This window comes from Liolophura sinensis, chromosome 1 (assembly GCF_032854445.1).
Source record: "Liolophura sinensis isolate JHLJ2023 chromosome 1, CUHK_Ljap_v2, whole genome shotgun sequence".
NCBI classification, from domain to species: domain Eukaryota; kingdom Metazoa; phylum Mollusca; class Polyplacophora; order Chitonida; family Chitonidae; genus Liolophura; species Liolophura sinensis.
In genome coordinates this window covers 76,256,415-76,278,608 of record NC_088295.1, presented here as the reverse complement: position 1 = coordinate 76,278,608, position 22,194 = coordinate 76,256,415, and the positions used below count along the sequence as shown (strand labels likewise).

At 38.1% G+C, this 22,194-nt stretch overlaps 1 protein-coding gene across 2 annotated transcripts; it reads left to right on the top strand.

Annotated features, from left to right (window-relative positions):
- The first annotated feature begins 6,549 nt into the window (after positions 1-6,549).
- LOC135473188 (pyruvate dehydrogenase (acetyl-transferring) kinase isozyme 2, mitochondrial-like) lies at positions 6,550-21,911 on the top strand. 2 transcript variants are annotated; one of them, XM_064753042.1, is made up of 12 exons: positions 6,550-6,843; positions 9,162-9,303; positions 14,928-14,999; positions 15,454-15,517; positions 15,999-16,119; positions 16,515-16,601; positions 17,227-17,304; positions 17,595-17,671; positions 18,122-18,220; positions 18,654-18,764; positions 19,207-19,320; positions 20,230-21,911. In XM_064753042.1, the coding sequence occupies exons 1-12, from the start codon at positions 6,732-6,734 to the stop codon at positions 20,389-20,391; spliced, it is 1,239 nt and encodes a 412-aa protein (XP_064609112.1). In that variant the 5' UTR covers positions 6,550-6,731; the 3' UTR covers positions 20,392-21,911. The 2 variants fall into 2 exon arrangements, with proteins under 2 accessions (XP_064609112.1, XP_064609104.1); XM_064753034.1 differs by lacking the exon at positions 6,550-6,843 and adding an exon at positions 7,618-8,473.
- Positions 21,912-22,194: the final 283 nt, after the last annotated feature.

Sequence of the window (22,194 nt, the reverse complement as noted above, 5' to 3'; positions counted from 1 at the left end):
AGATACTTACTCATCTTTCACTTGTTGTGGCATTTACTGTGAAAGGTTACCGTGAAAGGTTCTCAAAGTAGCTAGGGCATACAGAAACAGTGGACTCAAATCATGGCTTACGGTAAATGAGAAATAAACGGCACAGGCCATGTTGCAGAAGACAAAAGGCGTTTGTTTTAATAACTCAGTTATAACATCGTATATAGAGGCCGTGTACAAAATCTTTCAAACCATCCCTAAGAACGGATCGTGACCGAGTTGCTGTGCATGCATTTCAGGCACTAGGACACGCAAGGTACTGGCTCAAACCTGACCTTGGAGACGGGATTTGTACATTCCCATAAATCCCATTAGACACTCTCACAGTTCGGTGGTTTGTCCTGGGAACTGCGGTTTCCTCCGCCATGAGAAGGTTCAGCTATTGTTTCAGGCAAAATTCTGGAGTATGGCGTTTTACAACAACTAAGTAAATAAATCCGACTATCCAAGAGCGACTGGGCTCTGGAAAGAGACGGGGTAGGGGTAGTGTTCTAGACTGAATATGTTGTATACTTCTTTAATCATTTTGCTCAGATTTCACTGGGTGAAACATCCCAGTTGATAGTTTTCAGTGTTTGATCTGTAAAACAGCTTAAGGGTATTGTCACGTCATGTTGTGTCCGTGTCTAGTTTCCATCCAACTGAAACAGGAATCCTTGAAATTCGCAGACCACCTTGGTCTTGGCAATAAGCGGTGGACAATTTTCGTGGGTTCCTTTGTATTGCGTTACGTGTTTTAGGTGCCTTGCATCCCACCAGTTTGGTTTGGCATGTCATTATGGTATATGTGTGCGGGAAAAGTTTGTCAATAATTTGCCATTGCCACGATATGGCTGAAATGTTGCCGATGCGGCATAATCATTCATTCAATAACTTGCCAAGCATTTTGTTAACTAATACGCATGCTGTAACAGCTACGTTAAAATGTGAAACGTTCTGCGTGTGACGCTGAGCAACAATTAAATTAAATACATTAGAAAGCCTGCTCTCGGGCAGCATTTGGTGAAGAAGGGATTACAAAATTCCAGCGTTCAGATCACCACCAACGTGGTATGGATTGGCCAAACTATGCACAAAAAGTCATCCAAATCGGAGCATAACTTTTTCTGTAATGTTGCTGATAGACACATTAATAAACTCGGGCAAAGCCTATACAGCTTTAGAGCAATGTGGAACAACATACTATGGTTCTACCATGTTGGAGAAATATGGTTAAGACATGTCCAGACATTCGATCTAATCCTTTGTCTTCAAGATTTGGGAATTGAGTGGGATGTACGCCATGTCTGAAGTGTCTGCGTCAATGTGTTGCACAGCCACAGGTATTGTCGGTACGGTGGTGCATGGGACCCGACTTCTATACACGGACACGCTATCGGCGTAACCAGTATGTTGAAATAAATGTTTACCCAAACAAACATGCAATCTAGGGACGACTTAAACTTTACTTACAACCTTACCAAGCTATTGGACATAAGGAATGGAACGTGTGTATGTATATACAACCAATGGCAGACGACATTAACAGACTATATATAAATGTACTGTGTATGTGTACCCTGTTCACAAACAATTTATAACCTATGTAAGATTTAGAGCCCCTAACCATGCATTAATCATTAACCGTCTGAGCTGCGTACATATAGGTTATCTATAATGTTAAAATTAGGATTCACCCATTGGTCAGTCAAGTGTGTCAATACCATGCATGTATGCTGTAAATGTACATGTATAAAGATGCATCAACGAAGAGGTCAAAAGTTCAGGGAAGAAATATATAGGCCTATTTACAGGTGGACAGCTGCGTATGTCCAATATATATATAAGCCATGCACACACTTTAGGTCGACCACACTGAATTAGCTAGAAACCTAAAATCAACAGGAATTAATTAATTATTCATGATAATTTAGTCGAAACATAAATGGATCAAATAAGATTTGTATACTTTGGTTGTTCCGTTGATCTTTTAACAAATTCAAATTTACTATTTTGAGCTCATCGCTAACGGTCATAACGCCCTCTTATCGCCCGCTTTCTGTTTCCATTCCCACATTTCTTGATCGTTGCCTATCCAGAGGCACCTGCTCTTGTAACATGTAAGTAGTATAGACGGCTGTACTGTACCTCGTTGTTGTTAAAAATCGTCGTACGGTACTGTACTGCAAGAACAGGGAAGACGTCACAAGGGAGGCAGGCACCTTTGGCCTATCCCATATAAGGGTATGCATTACTTGCCAAAGTCACCTACAGTTATACATGCATTTATAGAAGGACAGAATGAAGTATGCTTCTGAAAGCGATTGCAACCGTTTAAGCGTACATTTGAAAATATTACACAAAATACACTACCGAAGAAAAGAGACGTGAAGAGTGATCTATTTCTTTGGACTACTCCGCTGAATTCGTGGTGTATAAGGAGGTCGGTATGTGATATGTGTCATTAAGGAGGGTTCCTCGATAGGACACACATTTACCACAGGTCAAGTAGGCCTGAGTTAAATCGGTCATCGTACACGATTTGCATACTGTTTTTATTCATTCGCCTATACAACATTCCTCGCGTCTTCCCGTCATCACAGGAAACTGTTGACTGCCTCTCTTTGCGTGGATCCATCCTAATTTCTTATTTTGTATAGGCCTATTTTCTTAAATAGCTCTTTTGTGGTTTGAGTTGAACTTTGTTTTGGAAATTGGTTTAGCGATTATTGAGTCCATTTTGATTGACGGCTGATACATACATACATCTGTATTTCACTGTAGATGAAACAAGATGAAAAGGTGAAATATTAAGCCCCCATGTCCATATACTTTTCTATATGTGTAGCGCTTAAGCTGACCCAGTACTTGCTTAGCTTATATAGAGGTCCAGCTCGAGTACAGGTGATCTGGGGTTACATGTCAAGCGCTTAAGAGTAAATAAAACACCAGTCCAAATGTATACATGTATCTATAAAGTATACCATAGGAAGTTTAAAAATCATGAGCTTTTGTTTTTGTGATGTAGCACAATCGAGATATCGCAGTTCAAAGTAGGCAAAATCGAGCACATTTCACAAGGCAATCGAAAGCGCCACCATGTTAACAGTTTTAACCAATCAGGCGCGAAATATTTCCATAACACAAGGACTCTGAATTGTGCATATATGACCTTGGGGTACGAATGACGCAACGTCGTGTTTTCGGTTGCTCTATCACATAGCGCATCCCATGGCCTCGTATAAGAAATCCAGAATAAAAGCTGTATCGCAGAGTTAACAAGCACGTCTGACATTCTCTTTGACCTTATGGGTCTGTTTCGACCCAACTTCTATTATTTGTTGCCTTCTTTAAAGTCAGTTTATTGAGAGTATATATACTATAAAATGCGAGTCTGGTACATGCATTTTTCTGTGTAAAAAAAAAAAGGGCTTCATTGATGCAGTACTAAACAAACATGGTTGCGTTGGGTGTTCCCATGCAGCTATACAACAGTAGAAATCGCTATGAAATAATCGAATGTTATATCTGAGAGATACACCGTTTCCACACTCTCGGCCCCACCCAGTTACGAGATATATATGTTAACCGTATGTATATAACCGAGTGGATGATAAATTCAATCAAAAAAACATTCTTACAAATATTTATGTATAGAAGTGGTCAACACATGTATGGTCACATGCATTCCCTATATACAGAGTGCAGGGCAAGTGATAAATCGGATATCTGTTTCATTCTTCCCAGATAAGCGTTCAGAAATACTTAATGTGAAAGTTAGGCTGGGAACAGGGCTAACCGATCTCAGAACTAGGCAAGTGAGTGTACAGTAGCACTATTCCGATAATGAGAGCTAAATGCAGCTGCTGGCATTTGTCTTGTTTCTGTCTAACATTTTGCTGAAGAATGAGCAACGCAATTAATCGTAAGACTTCTTGCAAAGGAACAAGAGGAAGGCATGACATGGTATTCTGTAAAGGAAATAAATGAAATGCTTGGTTGATGTATCCTAATACGAAGTATTTGATGTGGCCTGACATATATAGGTACAAAAAAGGTTCTCAGCTTTCTTGTTGGGGCGTAAGAATGGCAATAAACTAGTTTTCCCAAAGCGGTCATTCACGAAATTATATAGCCTGCTGCATGTGGTAACGTCAACAACAGGTTCACTGGAGAGACAGCCCAAACTTTTCGTTGACGGTCTCGCGTCACCAATATGTTCATCAATGATGTCATTTACAAATATTTCGTATATGACTACTGAGAAAACATGTATAAAATAGAGGGGTTATTCAAAAATACAATATATGCCTCAAATATGAAAGCAAATTTTTTTTCCATATCTTCTTTATTTTCTTTGAAACATACTCTTCGTTTTATAATACCGTTTCACATAGCCTTTAAAGTAACCTAAGATTTTTTATAACAAAACTGCCACAAGTGCTTGCCCCCCCCCCCCTCCCCTAATAAATATACGGTCCAACGTACCATCTGTAATGGTCGTAATCGTTATTCTTGTATTCGGTCCTGACACCTTGCAAGATTCCATCGTTTCATTTTTAGTTTCATTATAAAGATAAAAAGGACATTGTATAAGTACAGCATAAGATGCGTATAATCTGTGTCTACCGCATCCACGACTCATATACATGTATATACACGCGGTGCATGCATAGGTAAAAGAAAACACTTGTTTGTTTACACACCAACTTACAAAAGTGATATTTCTGGCACCATGTAATTGCTACTTAATCATCTAACTTGGCACATTCGTCAAAATTTCTGTGCGTCTCTGATGTAAGAGCAGGAGATGTAGAGAAGAGCGGACATGCGCTTACACGTCATATATCGTCTGGCTCTAGAATAAACTTCTATTCATATATACACCAAGCAATCAAGCCTTTGCTGTAAATATACTGTACTATACACAATGCATTGTCTTCTATATTTTACTGCGTGGGCACTTACATCTACATCATGTTGCTTTATAGATAAGGTGAACAAAAACAGCGGTAACCAGAGGAAATACCAATAAAAGAGCAGTTTTATACTTACATGAAATCACCAGTAATATAGACTGACATGCACACAGAAGATCGCTGTTTACATATTTACAGCACGGAAACTACATGCGGCATGCACGTCAGTTTATGCGGCTGGCAAATTACATTTTCTTGGCTTAAAAGAAAAGACAACAAGAATATGACCTGAGTTACTCAGGAAGTGGTGGGGTGGGGGGATTGACCTAAAGGGCCACAGCAATTGTTTTCTAACGTCCTTGGTAACTCAATAAATCAATATTTAAACTCGAATTCTAACCATGCATGGGATGCGCCATGTTAAAGCAACCAGAAACACGATGCTGCGTTACCCACATATGGGTAAAGGGCAAAACATGGTTCGGGTGACGTCTAAGCGGTAACAGACGCATCGTCAGGTTATAGAACTAACTTGCGCCTGACTGGATAAAACTGACAACATGGCGGCACTTTCGACTGTCTCAGTGTGAGTGATCTTGCTTACTTTGAACTGCGATATATCTCGCCGGGCTGGTATAAGGAATGGTATAGGTGGGTTATGAAACATCACAAAAATAAATAGCTATGCTTTTAAAACTTCTTGCGGAATGCTTTATCGACACATATACATTTGGTCAGTTGTTATCTTTTCTTTTCACTTCGTTTTGTGAACAACGATATATACTTATGACAGAATTATGACCTGTTTAAATAGATGTAACAGGTATGCATTGGTTTGGAAATGCATAACGAGCCAGTACAGCTTTACCTCATGCCAGAAAGTTATGGCCAATTTTACTATACTTCTAAAAATTTGTCAAATGTTTAACTTCGTTCTCCCCTGCCATCATGGATTGATGGAATGTCTACAAAGCGATATATATGCTCACCAAGTTATTACATAGATTTGGAAATAACGAGATAACGAGAGCATATATAGGCGCATGCATACAGGAACACATAATGCTGGCCGCCGTCGTATAAGTGAAATATTCTTGAGTACGGCGTAAAACACCAATCAACTAAATAAATAAATCTACATAACATCTGTGAAGGTGTATAGGGTGGGTATAAGTATACAGACGTTTGTGGAGAGTGTGATTATATGGAAATGCCGTAATTCGGGGAGATGATTTGTGTATAAAGGTGCTCGAGTCTTAATACAGCGAATACCCATCAATTAGGCCTACTCTTATAAAGTTATATTAGACTACATAGAGTGTGTGTATATATATATATATATATATATATATATATATATATATATATATATATATATATATATATATATATATATATATATATATATATATGATAGCCTCTTCCTATAATAAGCATGTCATATTTGGCGTTGAGTAAATAAACTCACAACTCGTCTATATGTAAAAGGGCCTTAGCTTTCTACATTTAGGTGACCGAAATATAATTTCAGATCTGGAAATGTGATCCGTCCTTGATGAGATGGCCGGTTAGCTGGCCCAAGGTTTCTGTTTAACCTGTTTGCAGTATATATTCCTACATGTTTAAAGTGTTATCACGTAGGCCCTATATATCGTCCGGGTCAGAGATTAGGCTCATAGGCCTACGCTATAGATCCAGACCTACAGACCGGTTCAAACTCCTTCACGTGCAGACGTGTGTATTTCTGCGCTGTATAAACTGACCAGCTGTAACAGGTGACACAGATGTGGATGGGGCTTCACAATGAAGGCCACACAGAGTCTGCGACAGGCAGCCCAGCGGATGGCAGTCCGACTTGACCAATACTCCGTCTATAATCCATCTCCACTCTCCATGAAAAAGTTTCTGGACTTTGGTGAGTGTCAACAAATCGAAGAAATCAATGTTTATTTTCCAGGTTGGTAGGGGGAGGGGAAGGGCGAGGCCTGTTTTGCTGTTCAAAATGCAAACCTGACCAACAGCGCCATTGGAGTTGAAAGGTGTTTGTTATTAAAGGAAACAGGTGTATCAGCCGAGCAAACCAGAGGAACAGACCTATTTCCCTGCCCAAAACAACTCATTACCACTCACAAATATTTTATTACCTATTACATGTACATGCATATATAGACTTGTCCTGTTATAGGCTACCCTTGGGCAGTAGGGCTATGCACACGCAGCACAACTTGCTTGTATACATCTATCGGTACCTATATACGGAAACATACATCATAAATGGGCATATAATTCGAAAATACCTAGGTTGTATACAATGAAATTGAAGTGTCTATAACCAAAACGGGGCCTATGTGATGAGCCCTATCACATATAATATCCTACTCGTATATCTTTATAAAACCAGATGTGAAGATTGGGAATACCGGTAGGCCTGCGAAAAGATCAGTATGCCACTGAGCGTAACACTGGCTGAAAAAGAAATAATGCAATTAGAGTGCCCCTTATTACATCTGTTATTGATTTACATGTATAATCAAATAAATAAATAAAAAAAATAAATAAATTCATGATCTACAATCACTGACCCAGTTAAATTAAGTTAGTCGATGGTATCATTGATGATCCTGGGTAAGCATGCGCGCTGGGCACTGTGACGGTGTCCGGCGGAAAATTCCCGGCGTAATGCGCATATAGTGATGCAGGACGCTTCTAACCAGAGAAACACAACGGAAGGTTGGAGGAAAATTCCACAGCCAACAAATGGAAAAGTGTAGGGGCGAAGGCACGAGGAAACACAAAGCGGTTGCTATAGGTGTATATGTGACGTTTCGGGGTCGCATTATATCTCAAAGAAGACTGTTGCTAGGTTTGAGCTAACGGGAAACCCATTAAAGAATTACATCTTTAAAAAGGCGGAGCGGACATCACCATCGCTGCAACGACAACAACGTCGACACTGATCACCTTGATTTTACATGTGTGCTCATGCTTTTTCGCGAGCCTCTGTAAGCTTTTTCTGGAACTGTGATCAACGCATTCGGGGCTGGTGGATAATTTCTACTCCTAAGACATTGAGTTAGTATTTTAGAAGCGTTTGGGGCAGTCCGGTTCATTGGCCTGTGCCTTGAGCTTGTTCTATATTTAGCCACAAAAGGAGGTCAGCTGATTGTAGGTTCCGGAAACAACTGGTCAACCATCCGCGTGTCTTTGTGTACAAACACAGCGGATATTACCAACTAGGCAGGTCTCTTATTTATCTCAACGTTTGATTTTGACTTGTAAATGAAATTTGGCGTGGATACTGTCGTCATACGACATGAACACACTGACTGGGACTAGTTACAACTACAAATACATATACACAACGTGTGTTGGCGGAACGAGGCAGTATTATTTAATTTAAGTGAAGGGGACAAAATCAGGTTCCACAATGAAGTACTCAAAACTTCTGTATCAGATGAAGAAAGTCATCATCACTCCAAGAGCATTTGAAAAGTATGCAGCCTATAACCCATCACCAGTTTCTCTAGAACAGCTGCTGAAATTTGGTGAGTATATAGAAGTGTCCACCTGATTCATTTGAAATCATTTGGTCGATAGCCTGATCATGCTACTTGTAAACTCGCAAACAAACATAGTTTGTAATAAATATTAAACTACACATCACAAAGTGAATGCACATGATAAACTGAGTGAAATTTATTCAAGAATAATCTGGGATTTTCTACTCAGTGAGGCCTGAGTCCTGATGAATAATCATAGTCTTAAACAGTATGACCATGTTTTCATTTTGTATCACGATGCCACATGGGATCCCGACATCATTGCTATCGTCACCGTGGAGGTAACTTCGAAATGTCAATATATGTTTGATTCACAGCAGCACAAACAGACCAAATGTCAAACTCAAACATAACTGAACTAACTAATAAAATGTACAGTTATTGCAACTCTCAAAAATAGTGTCTGTGACTGTCAAATTTCAGCTTGGAAAGAATTTGTAGGCTGTGAGTGTTGCCATATAACAAATATAGTTCAAGGCTTTCCCCGGTCCTCGTCATCTGATACAAAACTTTGTATCACAAGGCTTGTATAGGATGTCGTAAACATAGGTATATGATAAATATATATCTATATATGTGTCACATTATTTACATGTGTGTTCACTATTTATCATTATGACTTTCAGGTAAAAAGGCCATAACTAAGTTTTTTGTTTCTCTTGCATATTTGTAGGTTCCAATAATGCTTGTGAGAAGACATCTTTTGAGTTTCTGCGGAAGGAGGTTCCTGTGCGACTTGCAAATATCATGAAAGAGATCAACTTGCTGCCGACACAACTCCTGAGAACCCCTTCAGTAAAACTTGTTCACAGTTGGTAAGTACCATTATTGATCTCCAATACACTGCTAGTGCTTATCTCGACAGAGGTTGAAGATGATACATTGCAACATGTTAAGCTGTGTATGTTATTTTATTGGAATTTAGGAATAAATACTTGCTGACCTATATATGCTGCAGCTATATAAATATAGAACGATGGTTTGCATGCTAGACTTAGTGAAATGGTTTCCAAGTATGTCCCCACTCACAATTAATCCAGAAATCAGTCAGTTCAGTGGTTATTTTATTTTTGTATGTGAAACAAAACATACATGCATGACAAAAGTTGAAAAATTTTAATATTTTAAATCCGGAATCAATCCAGGCAGTTCCATGACTCCCTTGTAGGTGGCCTGTTGTACAGTGTAGCTTTAGGATATTCTGTTTCCTGTATTACAACTTATCAGCCTGATCTTTGCAAACTTGAAGGATATACAGGTACTTTTATATTATTGTCAGGTTGCACTTATGAATCATTTTTTAAAAATTATAAGCAATTTCAAAATGAATTCCTTTCACTTCATTTAGGCAGAACAAAATACCAAAACACTCATTCACAGTTCACACCTAAGAATGACAGACTATGGCAGAGTAGAGCTTCATTTATTAGCAGAAATGTGTGTCTTAAAGGATACATGAAGTGCTTTGGTTTCGTTTCTTAATGTGCAGATTATCATGTGTAATAACATAACTGTACACACAATTTTTTCAGCTTTCACTTTGGGGGGTAAATATGGCTTCAGAGTACAGCTTTCTTAAGGCTCCAGCGGCCAGTCTGGAAATTAAGTAGCTTGCAGTGGTGATGTCAACGATGTTCCCTGTTTAAAAAGAACTCTGTGGGGGAGAGATCAAACGGGTCTGGCCGAATGGGGGCAGGGGTCTGGGGAACAGACCAAATGTGCTTGAGGTGGAGGGGCTTGGAGGGGGCACTAAGCTGGTCAGAAGAAGCCATGCAGTTTCTGTGTACATGTCACCTTGTAGCCATGCAGTATCTGTGTACATGTCACCTTTTAGCCATGCAGTATCTGTGTACGTCACCTTGTAGCCATGCAGTATCTGTGTACATGTCACCTTGTAGCCATGCAGTATCTGCGTACACGTCACCTTGTAGCCATGCAGTATCTGCGTACACGTCACCTTGTAGCCATGCAGTATCTGTGTACATGTCATCTTGTAGCCATGCAGTATCTGTGTACATGTCACCTTTTAGCCATACAGTATCTGTACACGTCACCTTGTAGCCATGCAGTATCTGTGTACATGTCACCTTGCCCAAACTGCGACATGGTTCACCAGGCTCAGGGCCCTTCGAGAGCGTTCACTGACTGCCGAGCAAGGTCAGCAATTACATAATTTCTGACAAAACCTGACTGTTGACGGAAAATATGTAATATAGAAGGTAATTAACAGGTAAAAAAAATACCCCCCCCCCCCTCCTTTCCCCAAATTTTTTTAACAGAAATTCTCTTCATTTGGCATAGAAACATAATCTTTGGTTTATAGTTCCAGTGGGGAAATAATATTGAAAAGGAACATAATATATATATATATGTATATATATATATGTATATATCAGCAACAGAATAAAGTTTCTTACTTTGGGGGTGGGGGGGGGGATATTGAAAGGAACGTAATATATATAAATGTATATATCAGCAACAGAATAAAGTTTCTGTTATGTTGATATGCCATTATTCCTTGTAAACTAGGGTGTTGACTGTTTTTCCCTTTTTTACACAATGATATCTGACTAATGAATTTTCACTTTCCAAGAAGTACTGTAAAGTGATTGCTGTCGTAAATTCTCGGAAAGATTTCATCATTCTGTTAATTTCTCAACATCTGAACAACCAGATAGGTTTTAGAAAGGTGTTACTTAGATGATGCAATTGTATGTTGATATGACATAAGCACCCATGTTGTCTGAGTCAGGCCATTGATTTTTACCTGACTGTACATGTGCACTGTAGATCCTGCTGTTGCAGGAGGTAATTAATGAACTACATATAGAATGGAAAATAACGACTTAATTTGGATGTGACTCATGTGAGCCAGTAATTGTGTAATCTAACTGGGATTGTTTGCATGCTTTTTTTTTATCCAATGCTTTAGTAAAACTAAAAGCAAGGAGTTTTAACTCTATTTACTATTAGGATGTCACATTTCCTAATTCGAAGGCCTAAGTTCTAACTCGTTAGGTAACATCAATTGATGTAAAATGGGCACATGCAGAGACACACGTACTGGCAGTCTGATGTTGCCCCAAGGCTTCCTGCACCAGAGTTCACTGCAGTGCATGCAATACATGCAACAGTCACCTTGAGACGGACTACAGATTGAGAAAAACAAGGCATTCAGTCAAGCTTGTCAGCTCTCAGATGTGATTTTTATGATGCAGCCAAGTTTGTGCTTCAAAAATAGTCTTCAAACGTCATGTTTTACTAAAATTACTTTCCAGTGTACGTGCACGTTTGCTTTCGGTTTAGCCTTTCACCTTTCCCATTTTCAGTGAACAGCAAAATCATGTGTTAGCCAGTCTGATGACAGGGTGGTTGCTATTGGTTACGGCTAATCACATTCATTCTAGGCTGCAGTGTTCAGGTCTGTCCTTGCATGTTTAGGGCAAGGTTAGCGTACATGCGCTAAGCCAAATATATGATGTGTCTAGTTTCTCTCTCTCTCCCTGCAAACACTGTGCCATCAGGCAGCGTCTTTCACAAGATTTTTTTTTTCTCCATCTTAGTATGCAGACTTAACTTTGTTTCATTTTGGAAAAAAATGCTTCAGTCCTGGCCATTGTCTCCACACTCGTTCTCGTGGTTGCATTTTATAGTACGTGTGTGCATACATGTACATGTATTTGATTATTTGTAAAAGTGGGTCCGAAGCTTTACATGTTTACTGTTATTAGATTGCTCCATATGTCTTTCTGTTCTCTCACACAAGTATTTGAATAAATAAGTGAAACTGAAGAATGCACTGATGCCCTCTATCAAAGACTTTAGTTTGTAGTCCCACACAAGCACATCTAGATCCTTTATAATGTAGAACATTTGAAATGTAATACAGATGTAAAAACTCAGTTATCTATGAAGTTACGTGAAGTTGGTCAAGTGGTCTACATATGACAGTAATGAAATACAAGTAGCTTGTAGTCTGTATTATTTTTATTTCATATGCGTGGAGTGTAAGTGTTAATGTCTTGAATGATTCATGGTTTGTAAGATTTTACTAAACCAGCATCAAATATACATACACTACCCCAGTGAGAGTTGTAGGGTTAACCAGGAGGAAGTCTCTGTGTCTTTGAGATACCCTACACAGACAAAATTAATATGGTATAGATGGGGGAAATGGGGGAAAAATTGGAAATGAGACACGCTAAGTTCTTATTCTGGCTAAATCTATGCTGAGAGTAGTGATGGAATAGCTTATATTGTGGGTATATTTGCATGTGCATGCCTAATATTTTGTCGACACTTGACAAGAAATATAAGAATTTGTACTTATTTCACTTCTGCTAGAGGGCTTGTACATGTTCATTGGTTGACAAATCCATTTTCTTTAATGCACTCTATTACATTTATATCTGAGCATACATTTAGTTTCAAAACTTCAGTTTAGGTGTTTTTCTTTTTGCTTTCATTTTTTTTTTTTTATGTCTAGACAGGAAATTCATGTGTACTTTGCAGTATAATATTGATGCTTGAAGAAAAGCTTGCTGACTTCATCAGTGACCTAGGAATGTTTGTTAGTGTACATTTTGTTTGCCATGGGATCATTGTTATAATTCATGACTTGCTAGCTGGTGGTAATGGGGTTAACATATTCAGAAAAGTTTGTTAGTCCCAGCTCAAGGCCATGTGTCCACACAGATGGTGGCTGTTACAGCATAGAACTTTAGACATAGCCACATGATGAATGATAACTTAAGCTGCAATTCGTGTATGTACACATCTAAAAATTTGTTTACACAAATGTGGTATAATTTTTGTTACATAACTGTTTAGTTCGTTCATGTATACATGTAAATGTACATGTGCAAACCTTTAATTCTTTGCATATATATATATGCCTTTTTGGACAAGGTTCTGCACAATATTTGTTGGCTCATAATTTGTGTGCTGTATTTATTTATTTATTTATTTGATTGGTTTTTTACACCGTATTCAAGAATGTTTCACTTATATGACGACAGCCAGCATTATGGTGGAAGGAAACGAGCCGAGATTGGGGGAAACGGACGATCATGTGTGCTGTAGCATTTAGCTCAAAGTCACCGAAAGCTTACATGAATGTAGAACAATGTTCTACATGCAGCAGCAGATGGATGATATGTATGTACATGCTTACATATACAGGTATACATGTAGATGCTGAGGCCAGTGTACATGTAGGTACATCCATCTGTGGGTGCCAGCTATACAGGTTAAGTTCACTGACCCAGTTTTATGGGAGGTCTGGTTCTAGCCGGTCTGACCTGAGAGTGGGGGATAAACCCCTGACCCATTTACTGACATAAGCTGGGCAGACTTTAGACTTTGCCAGTCTGGTTGTTGCTAAACTCTTTCAATCCCACTATTTGTTTGGCTTTATGGTTATGCCATTGGGCAGAAAATTTTCCAGTTTTATTTTCATGTATGATGTATGTATTCATATCTACATTTGCATGTGTGTAACAGATTTTTGTTTGTTAACACAAACACACAGCTTTGGTACGATACATTTAGGCTAATAGCTCAAGGGGAAATCAGACAGAGATGATACACTTGTGTTTTTGCAAGGAATCATCAAAGAGCAATGTAGGGACTACATTTGTCTTTATGAAACAGGCACGGGAATAATTTATTTTGTGTTTCTGTGCCTTGTACTTGTTGAGTAACATTTCTGTGAACATTTTTGCTTTTCGCAGAGTTGAGAACAAAAAAAATTCTTTGCACCTTGAAAACAAGAATAGTAATGACAGTGCAATGAAGTTGTACTGAAGATGTAAAACGTTAATAAAGCTGCAGTGTTGAGACTTGAGATTACTAGGTGTGGAAGCTTCTTGTACATGTATTGCTGGTCTGTGGTGTGATCATTTTGTCACAAAATAAATTCTGAATTCAGTCAAACCGTTCTCACAACACAGGAAATATGCCTTTTAATATAAGAAGGACAGTTTCTCATAATAAAACTGTATTTTCAATGTATCAGCTGACATATTTGATAGTTAACATTTGTACAAACATGGTCATGTCGTGCTGATATGACTAAAATCCTGCTGAAACAATTCAACCATCAAAATCAGTTTGTGTAATGAAGAGTCGACTATCTTTATGGAATGTGAATATTCACTATGCGCTTATTTAAAACTTTAGGTGAAATGGGGAGTTGGGGTCCTGGCAAAGGCCATTTAATTGATTTCAAATGCTCCTTTCCCAGCTTGACATAATAACATCGCATTCAGTGTGACATACCACGGTAGAAATTTTGCAGTGAAAAATTTCGGACAAAGTAGTGGTTGAAGACCGCCTTCCCATCTCCCCATTTTGTTTAAGAGTGTATTTCAGACTGCGGGTGTATTTTCTGATCATAGATTAACTAGGTGTATTGTAGAATAACTTTGTCCTTTCACAGGTACCAGCAAAGCTTTAAAGAGATCCTGGCATTTGAAGAGGCAGATCCAGAGAATACTGATGTCTTGGAAAAGTGAGTATGGTAAATGTACATGTCAAAAAGCATACTTGTGCTATATATGCATGTAAGTAAAGAAAACAAAATGTGCCCGTGTCTATTACTTTTAAAGAATTAAACTATCTAAATGAAATTATTTGGAAATTTTTGCCTGCTTTGCTTACTCACGCAATTGGAAATGCACGTAGTTCACTATAATGATTTCATAATAAATTCCGCGTCTGGTATCACAGATGCGGGCATGAAGAAGGCTTAAAGCTTCCAGATATATGTATGTAGTCAGGTATTCTAGAATGAATGAGTGGTTGGGGTTAAACACCATGTTGGCAGTATTACAGCGGTATCACAGCAGTTGCTGTAGCATACATACTGATTTTATCCTGAAGTAATAGTACCATAATTTGATGGGGTACTTTATGATAATGTATGACCAGTTAATCTTATGTGGCTTACTTTTTATTTTTCCCAGCTTCACAGAAACGCTGGTGCACATCAGGAATCGTCACTCCAATGTAGTGGAAACCATGGCTCAGGTAAGCCCTAATTTATATCTTTTCAAAATACATATGCTTGGTGTTCATTTCAGATTGAAAAATCAGGACTTGGTTAATAAACAGCTGACATAAAAACTGATGTATGTATTTTTCACACAAGGGCAGCATGGTCATTACTAGTTCATACATTATGTAATTTGCACACTGGCAGGCTACAGAGAAAGGCCCAAATCTCAGTGAACCACATTATAGTTGTCTGGTGAAACATCTCATTGCTTGTGTACTTCCTACATGTAAGTGTAGGAAGTGTGACGTACTACTGGAAGTAACACAAGACAGAGAATTTGGACTGTAATGTTTTGGCAGGAAAAAGTGTTACGAGTTCATCAATTTTTTTGTGTTTCCCGTTTGAATTTGGTAATTTCTACTCATTTAGTGCATAACGAGTTGGATGGATTAACATAACCTGATGTGAACCAGATCGGAGTGTTACTGGATGATTTTGTTTTTTTACTTTTAGGGAGTCATGGAACTAAAGGAGAATCGCCCGACACACATGGGAGTTGACACACAGATACAGTACTTTCTGGACCGCTTCTATATGAGTCGTATTAGCATCCGAATGCTCATGAACCAGCACAGTGAGTACAGGCTAACCGACTTTCTCAGACATGCTGTTCAAAGCTCAAATTTGTGCAAATGTAAAGTGTTTACATAGCATGGTCATATATTTAATAACCAGTCGTTTAGATTGTGATAACATTTGTTATAGGTACCATGATATTAGGAAACACATCTTATCAGTAGAGTGTGTAATAAAGGTGGAAATGAGTCACAGAAAGTTCTAAATACATACAAAGTATCATTGTATTAGCTACTTTTGCTTTCATTTCTGGTAACTCTCTCTATACATGTGCAGTTTTGGCGAGTGGAATTACATGTAACAATTTGGCAAAACAAATTGTAGACATCATTTTATGTGTGTTTATACAATATTTAAATACTGGTAACAGGTTGGTTTTGTTTTTATTTTCAGCAATGCTGTTTGGTAGCCAGATGGCACATCACTCTCGTCACATAGGTTGTATAGACCCCAACTGCCATGTTGTTGATGTCATTAAAGGTATCAACACATGTCTAATTATTTTTTATCCCCCTCCTCTGTGAATGTGAGGAAAGTGAGAAATATTGATTTGAGTCTGTCTCCATCATGTTTCAAGGGGTTTCTGTGAAATAACTGCTACAAATATTCAGATTTTGATCAAATTTGGCGTGCAACTTCACTATCACTATCACTGTTGAACTGCACTAGGTCATGTTTGAAAACTATCGTAGTCTTTACGTAAGTTTTAGGTACTTACATTTTACATGTAATAAAAATTGTATTTACAGGGCTAATTTGTGGAATCTCAAATTGAGTTGGAGTCGCCCATGTCCTTAAAAAGTTCTCCTGGATTCTGGCTGGTCATTGGTTTCCCTGCAATAAATCCTGCAAATGTTGTTTCATTAGTGATTTGATTTACCTTGGTGCTTTACTGTGCATATTGCCAATATAAAAATTGCAATTCACATTGAAAAATGATACGTGTGGCATGTTTAGATTTGAAACTGATCAGTCATAGGCTCTAGCCTAATGAAAAGTGACAGCATAGTGTGCTAATGACTGTAGAGTGTATACCCCTTACAATTAGTTCTTACCATAGCTGTGTTGTTATAAATATAATATTATTGGAAACTTTTTCTTTCAGATGCATATGAGAATGCTCGGTTCCTATGTGATCAATATTATCTCGTATCACCTGATGTTGAAATTATTAGTCATGATCGTAAGTAGATATATTTTTTTGTTTTTCAAACTTTATTTCTGTTTAACGGGTTAGGATTAGACTGGTGATGGAATAACTTGAAGTTCATGTAAGGATAATACAATACAACTTAACCTTGTGAAAACAGGAATATTAAATTAAATGCAATTCGCTCTGTACAGTACATATGATATGTTTATTAATATTATTGTTATTTTGAGCTTATAGCTTGGCAACATTATTAGATAATTTTGTTTGTAATTTTGTGTATTTTGTTTGACCTTAATTTCCATTCATCATGTCTTTTGCAGCTCAGTCATTAGATCGTGAAATCTTCATGGTTTACGTCCCATCTCATCTCTACCACATGCTGTTTGAATTATTTAAGGTAAGTCAGCCATTCATCCAACTTTATTTTTACCAAGTCCGTGCCACATTAAGTGAGGTACAGTTAGATTTCTTCATGTCTTTGATTCTGTGGAAGGACAAGCTTATCCTGATATTAGCTTCAGCAGTGTGATGTCGCATATGTTCTTCAAAATGGCTTACAAACACGTTTTTGTGGTAAACAATTGCTTTCTATTTGGGGATTTGTATACAAATGATTTTTGGAGCAGTTTTTTAGTACTCTATCTCCGGTCGTAAGTGGGGAGGTCTGTCAGCAACCTGCGGATGGTTGTGGGTTTCCTCCCACCATAATGCTGGCTGCCGTGGTGTAAGTGAAATATTTTTGAGTACGGCGTAAAACACCATTCAAATAAATAAATAAATTTAGTACTCCATTTACATTGTTGTCAGAAACTGAAAGTGATGAGGCCACATTGTTTTCTGTTTGCAGAATGCCATGCGGGCTGTTGTGGAATATCACCATAAGGAGATTAAAGTCCCCAAATTAAGAGTGATGGTATGCAAGGGTGAAGAAGATGTCACCATCAGGGTTAGTTACACTGTACTGCACTGAGTTAAATTAAATTCTGTAGTCAGTCGAGTAAAGCAAACAGAAATACACTTGAATAGTTTGGAGTTTATTAGTCTCATTATTATGTATGGGTTAAGTAAAATCTTAGTATGTCAACCCAAGTTTGTTTATTATGTCCGAGTTTACATCTGGTATGTATGATAGTATGAAAATCTCTTTGATATCCTGTAATTTTCTTGACATGTTAACAAAACTTAAGACTTGAAGCACTGATATATGCCCTAGTAACACATGGGTAACTGGTACAGAGATTTGAAGAGTATTCCAAAGTCCAGAAGGTTCTCTGATAAATTTCATGCCAAGGACAGTCTGTTTTGTTTTTTTTGTTTAACTGTTTAGATATAAAAATGTCTCATTGCTTGGATGTAAAATGTGTGTTAACCTGATGCAGGTGAGCGACCAGGGTGGGGGAGTGCCGAGAAGTAAGCTTGACCAGTTGTTTCAGTACATGTACTCCACAGCTCCCCAGCCTGAGAAGGGCGGTTCAGGCTCACCGCCATTGGTAAGTTAATACAACAGTAATGCTAGTCACTACCTGTCTCTCCCACATAGCAGTTTTACCCCAAAAACGAAAAGCACATTCTCATACACCAGTATGATGTGGAATTATGCTTCTGGCAATCAACATTCGGGTGTCTCAATAATGTGTTTTCGTTTTTTCTGTGGTTTTACCATTTACTGGGTATTATTAGTTTTATTTATTTACATATTTGATTCGGGATATACACAGTAATACTTGACTTACATAACGGCAACCATCATTGTGGTGGGAGGAAACCAGGCAGAGCCATGGAGAAATCGATGGCCATCTGCAGGTTGCTGACAGACATTCATACGTAAGACAGGAGAGGAAACCAGCATTATAAACGCATTTTAATAATACACAAATATATCCTGCTAAATTATGTGGTGTGACATAGATTCTTGTTCTTTCCTTTGAATAGGCTGGGTATGGTTATGGCCTGCCATTGTCTCGTCTCTACGCCCGATATTTTCAAGGTGATCTCGTTCTCAACTCACTGGAGGGATATGGCACGGATGCTTCCATCTACCTAAAGGTATGTGCATGTGAATTCACTGGTACATGTAGACAAGAATGTGTTTTAGTAGGAATTACAGTTATAGGAGAAGACCTCTAAAAACCAAAGTAGGCATCACTAAATAGGCCACTTAAAACTATGCATAAGTATACTTCCATTTCTTTTTTGTGATTTTTGTGAAAAAAGTTCAAGGTGCTCAAAAATCTGAATATCCGAGGTTAGGAACTCTGACGTCACAGGAAGTTTGTCCAACTCTCATCCCTACGCTGAATGGTGGAATAAATCCTTTTACCCGTGAGTAAAAGATTATTGAAATAATGTTTCCAAAAATTCCTTCATTCTGGTGAACATCAGGAAAAAAAGGTGATGTGACATCAGAGTTCCTAGATACCATCAGTACGGCTTGTAAAGCCCACCATAGTTTTTAAATATTTAAACACCTTTCACTTGAAAAAATCTGAAAAAATAAATGAAAATATTTTTGCACATAGTTTTGAGTTGTCTGTATGATTAACCTTACTTCATATAATAAATGGCAGTAGAACAAACTTTTTCTTCTTTGGCACTGCAGTGCATAAAACCTAGATGTTTGATGAGTACACAAGCACTGATAATCGCAACATAATTAGGGACAGAACAAAGGGCTTTTTAGTGTTGGACCATTTTGTTATAGGTGAGGAGGAGTTCAGTGAGTTCCCCCATTTGCTTGCACTGTTTGTCATAGATGTATTGTAGACTTTCTGACTGTTCAGACTACCTGCTGGATGCCAGTTATCGTGAATCACACGACATGCTACAACACTATGCTCAGCCAGTATTGTGTACATCAGGTTGTCATAAGAGTTACCTGTTCGTATTTCCACATGAACTTAGAGCCCTGTTTGGTGTAGAATATATCACTAAGAATGTCTCTTTGTTGAATCACAGTTATTTCCTCATGAGGCCAATGAGTGGCTACCTGTTTACAACAGAACAGCTTCACGAGTGTACGAGACAGCTGTACCTGTAGGGGACTGGAGCTCCCCTGCCCCGGGATCAATGTCTTCATCTCGTTCCAACGGAGGGTCATCGACCGCTGGCCAGTTATGATGATCACGACCTCACTCCACTCGCAGGATTTGTTGAATGGTCATTTATCGAGTCAGAGTTGTGAGCTTTTTTTGTGTTTCCCCATGCCAGGTCATTAGGCAGTACGTGTTTTAGTCGTACACTCGTAATGATCAGTTTTCTGCTTTAGGCAGGCTTTCTAGGGAGCAGTGGTTTGCATCATAAATATGTAAGCTCGTAGTTTCATGCCATTGTGGTTATTATTACCAGCATTTTTGAAATAGCAGTTCATATTTCATTTTCATCATTGTATATCATCGCCTGGTTTGTTTTAGTGCGGAAGTGATGTTGAAAGGTGGGTTCTGTTATATTTATATATGAATATATATATGCACAGGAAATGTAGTAGTGCATGAATTTTATCAAATGAAAACAATGTTCTGAGAAACTCAGAAGATGTGGACCTGCAAAGGGCAATTCTCCGTTAATTTAAATTGCCAAATTTGATAAATTTTTTTTTTTTTCTCATTTGTTTTTTAGGTGAACTTTGTGTACATGTATTTTATTTAGCATATATTTCAAAATGTGAGATATTGCATTATGTAGCACTATGTTGAGTGAAGCAGTTGTAACACGGTCAGGCTCATCTTTTCTGATATATCCATTTTTATGAAAAAATTTGCATCCTTCAAATATGGCCATTGATACAGTTTTGCCTCTACACACATACATGAATTTGTTTATATGGTTTTGCCTCTACGCACGTACAAGAATTTGTTTTTCTTATTGGTGCTGATCATTATGAGCCTAGTTCGACAGGAAATGTGCCATGAATCACTTGTACATTAGTCATGGACATGAAAGCTGTACATGTCAAAACAAAAAATTTCATTCTATTGTCTGCATACATGTGTGTGGGAATGGTTTAGATTGTTATAATTTTGGTTGTGCCAAAACCATGAATCATATATTTTGTACTTCATACAGCTAATTATAGCTTTGTACGGTATGTGGGGCTTTAAAATGTCATTGCAGTTGAAGTGTTGCCCGAGTAGCTTCAATATCGAGTAGAAACTTCATGGTTTATTTTCACCCATACCTTGAGTCACATTCATGGCTACAGAGGAAAGGATGAAGTAGAGCAGTATTATACAGGATGTGATCTTGTAAATACTCTGACATCCAGATTAACCTAACATTTAATACATGTGCCAGCTTTTCCACACCAACATAAGGTAATCTGTCTGTGATAAATATCCTTAGTGTTAGAAGGATTGATTGTTGAAACATTTAGTTATAGTTACGTGTATTTGAAACGGGTTGCCATTTAGTTTGCAGACAGATTTTAGCATGAATGATTAGAGTTACTTACACAAACTAACTGCACTGCTTTTATGTTATTTTATCAATATTTCCAGTGAGGAATTCAGTGGTAAGGATTAAATGTATTTGCTGTTTTATGAACTGGCAAGCCTGATGTCCGTGTCAGTTTTGAAAACAGATTTTTGTTCCGTAACTAAATTGTTTTTGTCTCTGTGATGTTTTGTATGTCTGTCGAAATACAGCCTATTTTAAACATGTAGTGGTTCGATTTGTTTATGCATTGTGGATTTGATTGCAAGTGTTACATTATTGTCCATGACAGCAAACGTGCAGATGGTAGTGGCTTTCCCCAGAGCTCTGCCCAGTTGTCTCCCACCAAAATGCTGTCTGCTGTCGTGTAATTGAAATATTGTTTAGTCAGCATAAAAGACCAATGAAACAAGTAAGTCCATGACAATATAACAACAGAACTCTTGCTAGCTTCCACTCTAGTGGTACTTGAGAAGGTCTGCCACAACACTG